The 16,135-nt window shown below is 42.5% G+C and overlaps 1 protein-coding gene across 1 annotated transcript in view; it reads left to right on the top strand.

Annotated features, from left to right (window-relative positions):
* COL4A1 (collagen type IV alpha 1 chain) overlaps positions 1 to 16,135 on the top strand; it is a 146,345-nt gene that overhangs the window by 73,635 nt on the left and 56,575 nt on the right. The window contains exons 24-30 of the mRNA XM_039517805.1: positions 4,936 to 5,031; positions 8,436 to 8,519; positions 9,960 to 10,030; positions 12,729 to 12,920; positions 14,387 to 14,555; positions 15,524 to 15,616; positions 15,726 to 15,830. Coding sequence (XP_039373739.1) covers positions 4,936 to 5,031; positions 8,436 to 8,519; positions 9,960 to 10,030; positions 12,729 to 12,920; positions 14,387 to 14,555; positions 15,524 to 15,616; positions 15,726 to 15,830 — 810 coding nt within the window. The remainder of the gene's footprint in view (positions 1 to 4,935; positions 5,032 to 8,435; positions 8,520 to 9,959; positions 10,031 to 12,728; positions 12,921 to 14,386; positions 14,556 to 15,523; positions 15,617 to 15,725; positions 15,831 to 16,135) is intronic.

Raw genomic sequence — 16,135 nt, 5'->3', positions numbered from 1 at the left:
TGTGACAAGCTGTAGACTGCTTCCAGTCCTACACTCCCACCAGCATTCACACAGGCAGGGACACACCCAGCTGCAGTTGCATGCAGACTATGGTCAGCCACTGCATGAACCAACAATAGAAAGACTACAGCCAAAATAACCCCCAGCTTCCCTGCCTAGGACCCTAGAGCTGTACCGCCCTGCCCTGGTCAAAACTTCAACCTGTATGAATTTACTACCCAGTTCGCCTCTCCCTCAATGTGGAGAGGAATATGCATAATATGCTTGCGTTAACCAAGCTGAGATTTTCCCCAGGCACTTCAGTCAAAGGCACACTGGTTTAGATTAAAACATAAAACAAGTTTACTAACTACAAAAGATAGATTTTAAGATATTATAAGTGATAGCAAACAGATCAAAGCAGATTATCTAGCAAATAAACAAAACCGCAAACAAAGCCTAAAATATTAGATAGATCAGATATGAATTAGCAATGTCTCACCCTGGCTGATGATACAAGCAATTCACCAGGTTTCCATACACAGGCTAGAAATCCTTTTAACCTGGAACCAGCATTTCCCTCAGTCTAGTCTTTTTTCCTTAGGTGTTTCCAGGAGTTTTCTTGTGTGGGGAGTGAGGCTGCTTGATGATGTTACACCCCATCTTATATAGCTTTCACATATGGCGGGAACCCTTTGTTTCAAAGTCAGTTTCCAGCCCAGTTTGTGGGACAATACAGATACGGAAAATGGAGAGCAGTGTCATGTAGTCTGGTCACATGCCCCTGCATGCCCTGCTGAGTCTGTCTGGAGCAGTCTCAGGAAGGCTCACCAGGTGAGGGATAAGCTTCTCCTAAGGCCTATAGTTTTCCCTAATGCCCCATTACCCTGAATAGGCTCTTCGCAACCAGCTATCTAGACTGGAGGCATCTTGTCTAGTGGGTGTTGCCCAGCTGTAACTACATTTGAAATACAGATACATAGTCAATATCCATAACTTAAGATACAAAAATGATACATGCATACAAATAGGATAAACATATTCAGCAAATCATAACTTTTCCAATGACACCTTACATGATCCATCTTGTACAAAATAAATCATAATTATGCCAGAATCATACCATAATATTACTAGGATGAATATGGGGTGTAGTGTCATATGTTGCTTGCAAAACTGCACAAAAAGATTTCTGCTAGAGACTTCAGCCAAAATGATGTCAAATTATATTGATTCAGGACCCCTGCAATAAAACCCAATCTAGGGAGCATTATTTTTTGTGTTCAGACCTGAGGTTCTGGTGAACCTTTTCACTTGTTTTCTTACTCCTAATCCTAAAACATTGGCTTTCTTCAAATATGTATAGTATGTGAGTTTTCAGGAAGATTTAATGACATGAAAAATTCAGAAGGTTATTAACAAGCTGCTTTTGATCCAAAAAGATCCAAAGAAACCTAAGACAAAAATGAAGATTTTAAATCAGTGTAATTTTAAAATGTAACCATAACTAAAATCTGTTTAGTGAACTTTTTTCAGACTTTTCAGAATATCATCCTTGGCTTCGAGTGTAAAAATATGTTCTATTTTAAATGAAGTATTACTAGTTTTCAAAGCCAGGGGTTTTTAAATGGAAGTTATTTGCAACTGTGATAAACTCAGGGACACAGTTTGCCAGAGGGGGAGAGGTCAGTCCAGAGAGGTAAAAAGCCCTCCTCCTATCATCAACTGACAACTACAGGTCAAGGAGGTTCAGCTGAGAAAGGTTACACTAAGGTAGCAAATTAGAATCAGCTGAGGGGGGCTGGAGGTAGGGGATCAGCTGGCTGGCTGTGCTGTGAGCTGCCTGAGACCTTTCTTCCTTAAAGGAAGGAAGGAGGAGGGAAGGGCAGAGAGCAGAGAGGAGAGAGCTGCTGGCAGCCAGCAGTAGCAAAGCAGAGCAGCAGCAGAGCGGCAGACGCACAGACAAGACAGGGTAAAAATAAAATAAATACTGGTAAAGAGAGAGACAGACAGACAGACCCTGAGTCCTGGACTGGACTACTCCAGCCAGTCTCTCAGCAGCTACTAAAAAAAGCTAAAACAGCAGGAGACTGAGACGGGACTTTGCATGGTGTCAGGAGGGAGTGGGAGGAGTGAGACTTGAGACTGAAACCGGACCGGAGCAAAGCACCCCCAAAAAAAAAAAAAAAATGAAGGCAGATGTAAGCAATTGAGCAGGGCACTGCAGCCAGCAACCAGCAAGCTACCAGGTGCAGATGGCTGCCCAGCAGGAGGCGGTATGAAATGCAGAGGGAGACACCCCATCAGCACATACTGGTGGTGCTGGATTCGCCACCCCGACCCCCGAGCCCATTCCGGCCAACACCCACGGTCCAACATAAAGCAAGAATCCAAATTTAATTTTAATTTAGAGTGGAATACCCAAAGAAAGAGAGAGATCAGATCTCCCTTTGTGTTGTGTCTAAATTAATATCTGTGCAATGCTCAAATGCACATATAAGGACACTAAGGACATATCATCCATCAACCGAGCCGAGCCTCCGTTGAGCTGCTTTCTTTAATAGGAAGAAGATAGTGCGGATGTGGTGAGCCGGAGGGGAGGGGAGGAACTGGGACACCTGCCACCTTTGCTGCAGCTAGATGAGGAGGTGCGGAGACTGACTGTGTTTTCCCGTTCTGAACTGTTATATAGTCCTTCCCCATTATATATTGGCCACCCAAGTTGAAAGAAAAGAAGAAGAAAAAACGAGCGAACGGGAAGCACAGGTCAGAGCAAAGATGAAAGACAGATAAGTCACTTCCCTTCCCAAGTAAACATGAAGAGAGAGAGCACGCAGCCCAACAAACATATTACAATCGCCGAAACAAGGAAGACACAAGATGGATGGGAGACCAGGATCGACCAGACCAGAAGCCCACAGCAGAGAGCAGGCATGCACGCAGAGGGAAGAGGATGGCCAGTGGGAGGCGAGGGCCGGAGCCCGGATGCCATCATCAGTCACGACAGCCGGGCCCGGAAGCCGAAAATGAAGAGCAACCGTGAAAACAAGAAAAAGAAACCTGACCAAGAGTTGAGAGGCGAATGTGGTCACTATAGGTCACCTCCCTGAACCTGCCTGGCCTGGCCCCATATCCAGCCATTGACCTCCTGACCCAGAGCGGAGGTGATCCACAGACAACAAGAAAACAGACGTGAGTTTCCCGAGTCACATCCCCACAGAGGCCAGAGTGAATCAGTGAATTTAAATCTGAGAGCCTGGGTCAAGAAGAAGAAGAGCCATCATCAAGCCAAAGAGATCAAGAGGCCCAGTCAGAAAAATTTTGAAAGATAGCAGGAAAATGTCAGCGCTCAATTCATGGCCAATGGTACATGGTAGTGGTCAGAGTACCTTTGCAGGCATTGCAGTGAGATGGTCCTGAATGACCTGCGCGATGTATGATCGAGCCATGAATGCGATGACTAACTAGGACGGATTACGGGATTTTTGACGAACTGGGACCCCACTTTTGTTTGGCGACCTTTGACTACCTGCCAGGCCCACAAAAGACTCCAGGCAAACTCCCTTGGCCAGACTGGCCCTTTCCAACTCCTCGTTATCACATCCGCTCACCCTACTCACATGACTATCACTCATCCTTCCACTCCCGGAACACATTAAACAAAATCGACCTCCACATGACCAGGGCAGTCACGCCCATCTTGTGAGACTGACTATTATTGGAATAGTGGCATTTTGGGACCTTGGGAAGAGGGAGAAGCAGCAAATCTGAGGCAGGGCTAACTGCAAACTGCATTGAATTCAAATAGCTAGTATATATAGTGGGAGACACTTGGTATGGAAGCCAAAACTGGAGAAAGTCCCAAATATACCAAGATAATTGAGTCAGAGTAATGAAAACCCTCAGGTCCTGGGGGGGGGCTGGGGAGCCCGTGGGGTTCAGGGGCAGGCCACTCCCAGGGCACCCCCATCCCTGCTCAGGGCATGCCCGCCGTGGCCTAAAATAGCCGCCAGAGATGAAGGGAGGAATTGCCCGTAGCGCTGAGGCGGATGCACAGATCACTGAGAAGATGCTGCACTGCGCCAGCTCCCTGTGTTAGCTGACAGAGCTACTGGGGGATGCCTCAGAAGTTGGAGCGGGGCTGGTTGGCTGTGACTGGGTGGAGGAAGTGTTGGGAGCTCATTCAACACCTGAGTACCAGGGAAGGGAAATATGCCATGCTCCTGCCCATGGAAATAACCTGAAGGAAAATTGAATGCCTAAAGTGCCCCATAAAGATGATTGAAGTTTACCCTGGTAGGACGGAAGGCTACCCTTTAGTCACGACCCCAAAACCCCTGAAATGGATGCACCCCAAAAAAGAAAAAAAGAGAGGATCCAGCCACTTCAGAGAACCCAAAAGGTCACTTCAGAAGCCAAGCAACATAGGTCTGCCTTTCAATGTAATCAGCTTTTCCCTTTTCAGTGGCAAAACTGTTTGCAGAAGCATTTCAACAACCTGTAGTGTTGAGCAGACAGTGTGTGGGATACTCAGGAGAGACAGTTGCCAGAGGTGTGGGAGGGGTCCCAGACAGGTTCCTTAGGCCTCTCTCCTTATCAACTGGAAGCACCAAACAGGTCAGGGTGTTCAGCTGAAGCTGCTAAAAACAGCAGAGGCTCAACCTTAATATGGAGAGACTGCCACTTGTCCATAATTCCATAGGTTTTTAGAGTAACATCTATAGAACTTGATTACATATCTATAGACCCCTATTGATTTTATCCCTTTATTTCCATAATAGCTGAACTGGACGAATAAATATGTGAACTTGCTTCTCTTCATGGTTACAATCAACCTGTAGCTACTTCACCATTGCTCATAATAATCCATGGGGAAGTGACACTGACTTGAACTGTAGTATTATGAAAAATTGTACTTGGAGAATAATGTTCTTTATTATTTTACTCCAATTGCAGATGGAATCACGGAATGTCAGCCTGGAGAACCTGGTGATCGAGGTCTTCCTGGACCTCAAGGACAACCTGGATTCTTAGGAGAGAGAGGAGATAAAGGTAATATTGTTTAAAGAGCTACTTACATTCATTTGGACCATTCAATGGGCCTGATTTTCCACTATCTTCTAACTTATGTAGTCATTAAGACTTTGATTCTGCAAAGTGTTGAGCACCCTAGTCCTGATCCAGAGAAGTGCATAAGCACCGGCTTAACTTTGACCAGGTGAGTTTCCCAGGGTAGAGGTCTGACTGAAAGAGAGGATGGTGGTGTTGAATTAAGTTACATGATGCTGACTTCAGTTTGTAATTCAGATATCCTCTGCTCTGCCTTATAGTAGTAACAGATGGGAGGATATCAGTGGAAAGATAAGTTCAGCTTTACTTGTTCAAGTGGATGTTCAAGTGGATGTCAGAGAGAGAGGCTGAGATGTAGAAGTGGATAGAAAGAGCCAGATCAGGAATGGAAAGTGGATTTGTGAGCTATTGATATAAAGGTTTTAACAGAAGCATTTAGTAATAATAAAAAAGAATTAGACAAAGCCCAGAGATAGACCTAGGAATTTACATCCAAATTGCATAATAATGATTTGTGAAACTCAGTAAGTCTTGACATAGCATGTTCTTTATGTTAATAAAATCCTTGGTAGTTTTCTTAGGCTCCAACTATGACTTAATTAACAAGATAGGAACATTTGCAGGCAGGAGGTGAATAAGGAGGCATTGGAGAAGAAGGCACATGTAATGATTACAGACTTACGAACTCATTAGGAAAACACCCTATGGTAGTCATCTAACCTTCTCTTGTAGATAACATTGGATAATAGTCAAGAGTTAGGAAGCAATTATAGAATTATTAAAATAAAAATGAGTTTATATGAAAAATACAAAATATAAAATTTGCAGTGACGATGGCCTAGATTCACAGAGGTACTTAAGCACTGTGATGTTCAGCTTTGCGACACCTAACTTTTAGGTTCCTATTAAACCACAGGAACAATGCTGTGATCCACAAAGCCCGATTTATTTGCCTGGGCTCCTATGCAATGACTGGGAAGAGTTAGGTGCCTTAGAATGGGATCCACAAAAGCATTTATGCTAGATGGGGAAATGCCTGATCTCACCAATGGGAGATGCCAACAAGAGTGGTGTTTGCTAAGCCTCACCTGTCTCACTGAGATAGATGCGTGAGTCCAGACTTCAGGGAGGGGCCTAGCATTTCTAACTATTCTCAGCTGTGAGGCCTTTCTTGAAGGTAGGTGCCTAAGGTGGGTTTTTTTGTTTGTTTTTTAAAGATGCTAGGCAGATGGGCCTCCCTTGTAACTTTTAGCCCCGTTAGGGTCCTCACCTGGGAACGTGGGAAACCTCTGGGTTAAGCCCCGCTTCACCTCATGAGGAGAAGGGATTTGAAGAGGGATCTTCTACCTTTCTGGTAAAGGCATTCACCTTTGGGCTGTGTGGCACTGCATCAGTCTCTCCCGTTGAAGCAATTCCATTGTGGAGAAATAATTAGAGTAATTCGAGTAGGGGGAGCAGATCCTGGGTCTCCTACGTTCTGGGCGAGTGCTCTAACCACCAGGCTATAGAGTCAGTCTCATGCTTGTGCATGAACTTTCTCACCCTGCCCCCCGCATTAGGCCCAGCATGCAAATTAGGCAGATGTACACCTATCTTCCCCAGTTTGTAAATCACGCTGGGGCTTAGGCAGAAGATAAGTGCTTGGACACCTAGAGGCAGGCAGCAGTGTGTATGCCAGAGGCAGAAACATAGGCACCAAGGGAACTTTTTACTGCAAAGCCTTAAGTGCTGAGTGAGTTTAGGCACCTACTAGATTCAGCCGGAATTTTGTGAATCGTAGTGGATGCTAAAACTGGGACTTAGGCACCTAAACCCAGACTTAGTTGCCTTAATACCTTTGTATTTTAATGTTAGGAAAATGTATTTTAATGTTAGGAAAATACTAAAAGATCCTAAAGGGAATCCGGAGATTGTCAAATTCTGCACTGATTCACATGTAACCTATTGAAATTGATAGGGTTACACAGGGTGTTAAATCAGCACAGAGTTTGGTTGACCAAAGGCCTAATCTGCAAGATGCTGAGCTTCTCCTGCTTTCCCCCCAGGATTGGGAGAACTTAAGCTTTGCAGGATCCAGTCCTGAGTCATGAAACAGAAGTTAATTCTTTCATTATATTAGGGAGGAATCACAGTATATTACGAAAGTTGTAGAGCTTTTTATGTGCTTCATTTTTGGAAAGCCAAGAGGCTGAACTCAAATCAGTTTCTTTAAAGAACAAACAAAAATTCCACTTAAAAATACTCTAACAGAAGTATCCTTTTACTGGTGAGTCAGACTCACACAGTATAGCACAAGCAGCTTATCAAATTCAGGCTGAGCTCACCTAGGGGCAGCCTTTTTGGCCAAACCCTCTGTAGTGCTGTGTCTACTGCTTTCCTTCATCCATTATTTTACCAATATATTGCTTTTAGAGATTTCTGCTTTTGTTCCATTGTGGCTGGGTGTGCTCAGCCTTACTTGAGTAGGGAGACTTCTAAAAAAACAGTGTATTTTCGAGTGACAACATCAAAAGCTATTGAAAATAAAGATTTGATTTTTTCTATAGTACAGTGGTTATTTTATAGGGTGAAATATACAAAACTAGAAAGATTGCAGCACTTTGCTGAGAAACAGTCTCCACTGCAATGCTCTTCCCAACTGTAATTTTCTTACATATGTTTACCTTCAAGTTCCATTTCCATGTCTGCAATGCCAATTGCCTTTGCCCGCTGATCCGTAGTGATCTTGCTTTCTCAAATCCATTGATATGTCCAAATTCATTTCTCTCTCAAGGATAAAAGTTACTTTTCTTGCAGAGCAGGTCTCCTATCCTTCTAATCAGCAACAAAGCATCCAACATTTTCCTCCTCCTGGCCCTTGCCGTTGCTTGGGTTCAGAGAAAAGCTAAGGGCTGAACTCTATAAATGGATATGGCTCTGTTGATTTTAGCGGGGCTGGTATAAATGTGCAAAACACCACTGAAATCAATGAGTTTGCCCCTGTTTACACCAGGAGAGAATTTGGTCCCAAAGTCTCTTTGCAGTCAGTTTTTCCAAACCCACAAAATCTATCTGAGTTCCAGAATCCCCCTTTTTTCCCTTTTATCTAATTTTGTTTTTTAATCAGGCACATACTACACTAGTTCTTGTTTGTTCCCTCTTCAGTCAGATTATCTTTCCCCCCTTCCCATTAATAAAGTTTTACACATCAATACTGTCACACAAAAAGGAATTTGAAATTTTTTTAAAAAGACAATTAAAATTTTTAAATAAATTTGCTCATAACATTGATTTAAGCATTTGGCTCACAAATTTACTTTCTCTCAATCAACATACAGTGGCTCGAGGGTGTTTTCTTCTTAAATGATCTGCTTGTAGTCTTCTTAAATCTTTTTTTATTTTTGCAGGTGATAAAGGTGATGGTTGTGCCTTTTGTGATGTATCTGGGCTTCCTGGACATCCAGGGCCACAAGGGCCACCGGGTCCATCAGGTAAAAACCAAAAGCTATACAAACAAAGCAGAATCACAACTCTGTATCTGGATGTGTCATAAATTAATATTTTTCCATTAATCGACTCATTCCTGAAAATAATGAAACAGCAGGATTTTCCATAATGCTCGGTAGTGGCCTAACTCTGCTTCCACTGAAATTAACAAGTGTTTTACTATTGACTTCAAAAGGAGCAGAACTCAGAGAACTCTGAGCACTTTTGAAAGCCTGACCTAAATGTTGTTTTCCCAAAGATTATGAAATGACAATCTGAATTTGAAAAGGGTTTGTCAATAACCAATAGCTATATGTAGTATTTTTTCTTCATTAATCTTTCTCTTGGTGGTGGGGACCTGACTGGTTTTCAGTAGGACTTCAACCGGAATCATCCTGCTTTTAAAATTTGCAACCTAGAAATCAAACACACTCAGAACTGTGCTGAGATCTGATACTGTTATTAAGTTATTAAGGCCAGATCATGGTTGACCCTGACACAGCAACTTAGGTTTCTCAGAGGGAGTAAGACTTTCTCTTCCATCCCTTGGGCATCATGGTGTTGAGACGGCTTAAAGGATCCTCTGTAGTATCGGGACCTATGATTTTAATAAAACCATTTTTTCTTGAAAAATATATTGCTTGCCTTTAAGTGATTTCAACCTTCCCCCATGTTTTCAGATTATTATATTCATGGGAATATTTTAAATACTATTTTATATCCATTTATGATTTTACAGTGAATTTTGATTTATAGGGCCAAATTCTGGTAGAAGCAATGCAGAGAAGAGAAGAAAAGAAATTGTGGGCTGAGAGGAGCTGCTAAAAAAAAATTTCTATTTAAATCCCTCTGTAAACCTAGAAAGCGCCGGCTCTACAAACGATATGTAATGAGAGCCCTAGAGAGGTGTCAGGGGAGTTATTCTGCACATTTTTATGTACTCTGACCTAGTGTTAAGCCCTAAACACATCCCTAGTCTCCAGTATTGACTACTACTGCCAAACAGAAATTATCAGTCTGGAGAATAATTGTTGTCTGTCAGAAAATAGGTACATATGAGCAATGCTTTTGTATTATATATGTGCACTGTGTCGGTGTTTGAGAGGTGGTGAAAGAGAATGAAAATTCTGTGGTGGTTCAGTGAATTGCAGTCTGGAAATGGCAGTTCCAGTTAGTGGGCTGAATTCAGGGCATGCTGCCCAACTTATGTAATTGAGTTGTGTGCTATGTATCTTCTTCCCAGGCCTCATGCGCATATACTGGGTTAGATCCTGAGCTCTGTTATGCCCAGGCAACTTCATTAATTTCAGTAGAGTTACATGGCTATAACTGAGGGCAGAATTGGGCACCACTTGAGAAGGACCTCAAAGCCTCTAAAACACAGTAAGCTATAATGTACCCGTATCTATAGTAAATATTGTTTTATTTTTCATATTCTTTTTAAGGCTTTACAGGACAGCCAGGAGCCAAAGGAGATAGGGGTGTGCCTGGACTCAAAGGTCTTGAAGGGGTTCCTGTAAGTAAATGTTTTCAAATGTTTCATATTTATTTTCTGTTAGGCATGTCACAGGAGACTCCCGGTGCTACTGTGTAGTAGCCCCATTAACCGATGCTAAAGGATCAGTTGTGTGTATTAAAAACAATTAGGTGGTAGTGTGGTTTAGTTATGGGAGGAGAAAAGTGAGTTGCAGTAAAACTTTGCACTTAGCCACTGCATGACCTGAAGAAAACAGTTGGCCTTATGGCTCAGTCAGCTAAGCTTGGATAAGAAGCAGGACTTTACCTGAATCTGATGCCAAATCTGTTCTGACTTTCCTTTCATGTTACAGAGGAGGTTTATAATGACTATTTGCTATTGTGTGTTTACATGTATATATAGTACAGCACCATCTAGTATAATTTCATTGTTGTTAAAATATATTATGCAACATATTTTAGCAATTAGTCAAAACTAGGGGAAATATGTAGTATATTGCACCAAATGTGATTTCTAAATAGCTACAAAATAAAAGAAGTGGTTTAGAAAGAATAAAGGAAGGTTAGAAAAGCAAATTGCATCTTAGTAGTGCCGTTACTCAGAGTATGAGCTTTAAATATTGCTGCATTATAATATAGCTTTTGACACTGTGAACCAAATTCAGCCCAGATGTGAGTGTACTGAGCACTTACATACAGGCTACTTTGGCCTAATTTATCCAAAGCTAGGTCTTTTGGGTGATATTTTATCTGTGTTTAAATTCTTCATGGGAAATCAAATGACATCATCATGTTTAATTTACAGTAATGTAAATGGGATTTGTTGGGGAGGAGGGAAATAACAAAATGGATTCTCTACTATTTGTAATCATTTCTTGAGTAACATAGCATAATCTTTTACTATGGATATTGCTAAACCTTTACATCTCTTCCTTCTCCTTTAGTCTCCTTTCACCCCTCTCTTCAAACAAGGATTTGCTGGTATCCTGGATGCTTTTAACTTTGTTTTGCTTGGAAAAGTTAAAACAGATTCATTAAACAGCTGGTGAGTTAGCTTTTAGTTTAGCTTAGATAGGCTAGAGAGAGTCCAGCTTGGCAGGATCACATTGCTGGAGGCCATGCCTGATCCACCACCCACTAAATCCAATGGAAAGATTCCTATTGATTTAGGAGGGGTGCTGGTTCAGGTCTGAAGGGTGGAAGCACAATGTATATTAGCAGGAGGAAGTTTCCCTTTGAAGTTTTCACTCAGCTTCACTTCCCTGGTGACTGGGACCCTTTCATTTTTCTTTTTCAATTAGGGAGAATGTTTCCATGAAAGAATTATACATAGGTTCAGGATAATATGTAGGGAGCTATAAGAATGGGTGGAAGCCCTTTAAATACAATTAGTTCAATAAATTGTAAGCTGTTCATCGCAGGAACTATGTTTTCCTTGGATAGCTCAAATAAAACAAGGTAGACAAGGAGAATGGAACATTCATCATTTGATAATTAGCCTTTACTCTTGTTTCATTAGCTAGACTTACAGAAATGATAGATGGAATTTAGTAGACAATCTGTTAGGATCTGTGAGAAAAGTGTGTGTGTGTGTGTGTGTGCGCGTGCGTGTAAATACTACAGCGATAAGAATGATTTCTAATTTATTGTATATTTGTTCACTGATTTTTTAAAAAATAAAAACAAAAATTAAAAAGAAACAAAATGCTCTACTGGGAGCTGGCACTGACAGATAAAAGCTCTTGATTTGGCCTTTCTGAAACAACCTGTGGCTGGGAAGCCCTGTTCATCTAGGGGAAGAAAGAGAGGGGGAAATGACTTCTAAGCAAGAACAAAAAAAAATTCTCCTGTGGTGTTTCCCAGGGGTACTCAAGATTATAAGGCACCTTGCTACCATCTGCCCTTAGCGTGAGGAAGCCTTGCCTTTGCTTGCTGAGGGTCCGCTCCCCATCCCCACCAGCAATGGGCAACACAAACACTCTCCTCCAGGCATACGCAGGTCCCACTCTCTCTCTATGGGTTAGCGATAGGCAAGCTCCAACCTTTGAGCCTTCCAAGTGTCCTCCTGGAGTGACCAGCCCCTGGTTCACTGGACACACACAGAATTCACAGATTTGCTACTCCCAAAGGAATAGCGCACCCCACTATACCAGTTTCATCTCAGGAGCACCACTCTGCTCAACTCACAGCACTTAGATTTGTTTATAGTGAAAACAAGTATAAGCTTATTTAACAAAGAACAGAGGTTCAAGTAATAGCAAGTAGGTAGAAGTATTAGAAGCAATTGGTTACATACAAACCATACAAACATAATATGCTTGTTATCAAACCATAACTTGAGAAACGGCTAAGAATTACCAAATTATCTTGACATCGAGGCCTTATAGAAGGTGAACTCTGAATCCTTATGGTCAATATATGAACAATTAGAGTACCATTCTCAATAACGTGGCCTTTAGTTCCTATTAAAACAATTAATAAAAACATTCAAAATTGGAAAACTGTGGTAAAAGAAGCTAGTAAGGAGACCAAGAAAGAAAAGTTTCTGTTTCGATGACCATTATCAGTTAATCTGCATTCTCTGTCCTGGCAAATCCACTCTTTTTGCTTACTGTTCAGTGTCTGGGATGAACGTTAGGGGGGTTTTCTTTACACTTGAAGATTTTTTTTCTTTTTGGCTGGGAAAAAGAATGCATTGAATAGGCATTGAATGGTGCTGGAATTGTGTATAATTTCAGGGTTCTCCAGGTGCACCAGGACTGATTGGTAACCCAGGAGCAAAGGGAGAGCCCGGAGACATTTACTTTGATTCTAATCTAAAAGGTGATAAAGGAGATCCTGGATTCCCAGGGCAACCAGGTGTTCCTGGAAGAGAAGGAAGGCCAGGGAGAGATGGCCTGCCAGGTCTCCAGGGCCCTAAAGGGGCATCGGTATGTGTGTGTGTCTATATTTTTGCATGCTATCTTCTAGCTCACTAATTATATGTAGTTGTTATATAATATGCAGTTTATGTTTAGTTGTCTCATTCTTTGGGCCAAATTCTCACACCATGACTCATTTGAGTAGAATCCTTACACCTCAATGGAGGATTTCAGTGGAACTGCTAAGGAGTAAGGGTGTAAGAATGAGGCCCATACTACTAAACAGCTAAGAATGTTTGCATGACGGTAGGGTCACTGAGCTACGTTTGGGCTCTGAGTATATTCTATGGGAGTAAGTAAGGATAACCTACATGGTGTGGCCTGGTGCCTGTGAATAACCAGACCTACTTGCCCTATTGCTTCCTCCCCAGAACTGTGGTGAACGGGCAGAGTTGGTTCCATTTCCCTTCCCCAGAAAATTGCTGGCAAGATCACGGGGGTAGTTGTAGACCAGCAATAAATTACTACCCCCGGGATCAAGGAGAAAGTAGGGGAGGCACTCTGAGTCACGGTCTCTCTCAAGGCTTATCCTGGGCAGGTGCAGTTTACCTGCAGTACTTTGGTGGGGGCTCTGCTGATAGTCAGAATCTAGCCCATTGTTGAAGGAATGTTCTTCTTATGCTCAAGTTATGATGTGAAGAGATCGCAGTCATTTTCACAGCAGCCACTTCCAATATCTGTAGCTAGATTTGTCGCTGCAGTTTTGGGAAGCTTGAATGCCATATTTTCTTGGCTTTTAGAAAATATCTGTTAGCGACATTTGGCATATAATTTACTTTAAGCTTACTTGTTTTGTCTCATGAATGCACCTGGTGGACAGGTTGCTGGCTCCTGTTCTGTCCTGTCCCTATTCTGATGTATCCTGTAGAATAAGAACCAGCAAACTGTAATTTCAGAGAACCTGAAAGAGGAAAAATGGTTCTGAATGCCCCGCTTATGCTTTCTATTTGAGGCATTTAGCACAGAACTCTAAACTGGATTCACTTTTCTTGCTACAATTTCCTATTTTAAATAATAGAAATCACCCCAAAATTGGAATTCTGTATTTCTGAAATTTTCTGGGTTTTTATTTCTAAAATCCAGATACTTCCTTGAAGTCAGTTACTATTTTGTGGTGCTGATTCTGGAACTGTATAAATCAACATTCAGTGATTTAAATCCTAGTTGGAAATGATGATGTAATCATCAGAGAACTGGTCATTAAATGGCCCCTTCAGTGCTTTCTGCAACAGGTGTAGCTTCCAAGTGCTCTTCCATATGAGACCCACTCTTGCTTCCAATGAAGTCCGCGGTAAAATGTCCATTGGCTTCAGTAATGCAAACTGGAGCCCAAAGAGTACATTGCAGTGAATCCAGTCTAGAAGCCACAAAATCATAGATGAATCTGACAAAGACTTGTAAGCTTTTCAGATCACTTGTAAGCCATTATTAGTGTGAGAGGTACTGTAAATATTACTGTTTTTCCCTAAAATTAGGGTACAATTGGGCTGAAAGGAGACCGTGGTCCCCCTGGCTCAAGTGGATTTCCTGGGGTACGTGGTGAAAGAGGCCAGCCTGGTCTTCCAGGGGTTGGAACTGCTGGGCCAGCTGGTGACAAAGGAGAAAAAGGCTTTCCAGGAAACCCAGGTGTACCAGGCCGTCCAGGTAACACACTAGATACAGAGAAGGGGAAAATGATGTTTTCTCTTTAACAGGTACATGTGTCATAGGAATTTGAGAAAGATGGGACCTATTAGGTCATCAGCATTTGTTCGTTACAGTGAATTTTGCAGCTCTGAATGCTCACAGATAGTTTACTTACAGAGTCTCCTAGAACAAAGCTGGGAGATCATTAGTCCCTTTTGTGTTAACATCACTCTTCCCACTCCACAAATTCAGCCTCCTCTGTTCAGAGGTACGAAATGTATCTGACACTGAGCAAAGGCCTGTGCAAGGATTACTGTGTAAACTGCCCCACTCCAGGAGAAGCCCCAGGAGATGTCGTGATCCTCACCCTGTGGAGTTACTATTCCTGTCCTGCTCCCTATTGATCCTGAGGGGTAGTAATTTGGGGTTGGTCCATACCTTGATACCCTCACTCACAAGAAATCCTACTGTAGTTACCAGGGCTACACAATGTGAGTAAGGGTGTCAGAATCTCGATCCACTGGCCTGAGAATAAGGATACATGCAGCCAAGCATCTGCACATTTCCCACACACTCCACACTCCCATTTATGTGCCCAAAACCAATATCTGATTAACCCACACAGCTTTGTAAGGGTATTTTGTACACACACGTACCCTTTACTCCTTTCCACTGGTATGTCATTTAAGTGACAGTCTAGCCCATTGGGACTGGTGCACCTGTGTCAGTGGGTCTTGGTGGGTTCACATGGCAGATACAGATTTGTGGCAGTCAAAACAACAGCCAGAATTCTCTGGGTTTCATGTATTTCTTTCATGCTTGGGCCTTTTTCATCTTCCAATCAGTGCACTGGAGATGAGTAGTAAAAACAGGAAAACAAAAAGCAATGGGCATTTCTAGTATCTCAGAATATATACACCTCCTTGTGTATTAATACAGTTGCATTTTTACTCATAAGTATTGATTCATCGACATTACCTTTCTAGGGCCAAAGGGTGAAGCAGGACAAGTCATTCCTCTGCCTGGTCCCCCAGGGTCAGATGGTCTCCCAGGGCCACCTGGCTTTTCTGGAGTCCAAGGTACAATTATCTCTTGAATTTTCTCTCTGTTGCTAGTAAAGCATTTCCCACCCCCAAAGTTGTTTTTTGCATAAGTGCTTAATGTACTGTGTCTGTCTTGTTTTCAAAGGTGACAGGGGTGATCCTGGGTTTCCAGGAAAACCTGGACTTCCAGGAGAAAAAGGTGCTCTTGGGCAGCCAGGAATAGGATTCCCTGGGCCTCCTGGCCCTAAAGGTAAGAAAACGACATAGTAACAAGTCCTTGGCCATATGTCTGTCTCTTAGGCCTGGTCTGCACTAGGGTGTGGGGTGGGGTGGGGGGAATCGACCTAAGATACACAACTTCAGCTACGAGAATAGCATAGCTGAAGTCGACGTATCTTAGTTCGACTTACCTCATGTCCTCGCGGCGCGGGGTCCATTGCCGCGGTTCCCCCATCAACTCTGGTTCCGCCTCTCACCAAGCTGGAGTTCAGCAGTCGACGGGAGTGTGATCGGGGATCAATTTATCGTGTCTATGCTACACGCGATTAATCAATC

Source organism: Mauremys reevesii, linkage group 1 (genome assembly GCF_016161935.1).
Source record: "Mauremys reevesii isolate NIE-2019 linkage group 1, ASM1616193v1, whole genome shotgun sequence".
In the NCBI taxonomy this organism is placed as follows: Eukaryota; Metazoa; Chordata; order Testudines; family Geoemydidae; genus Mauremys; species Mauremys reevesii.
Note: the sequence above shows the minus strand (reverse complement) of the source record. Positions and strands in the feature narration are given on the sequence as shown.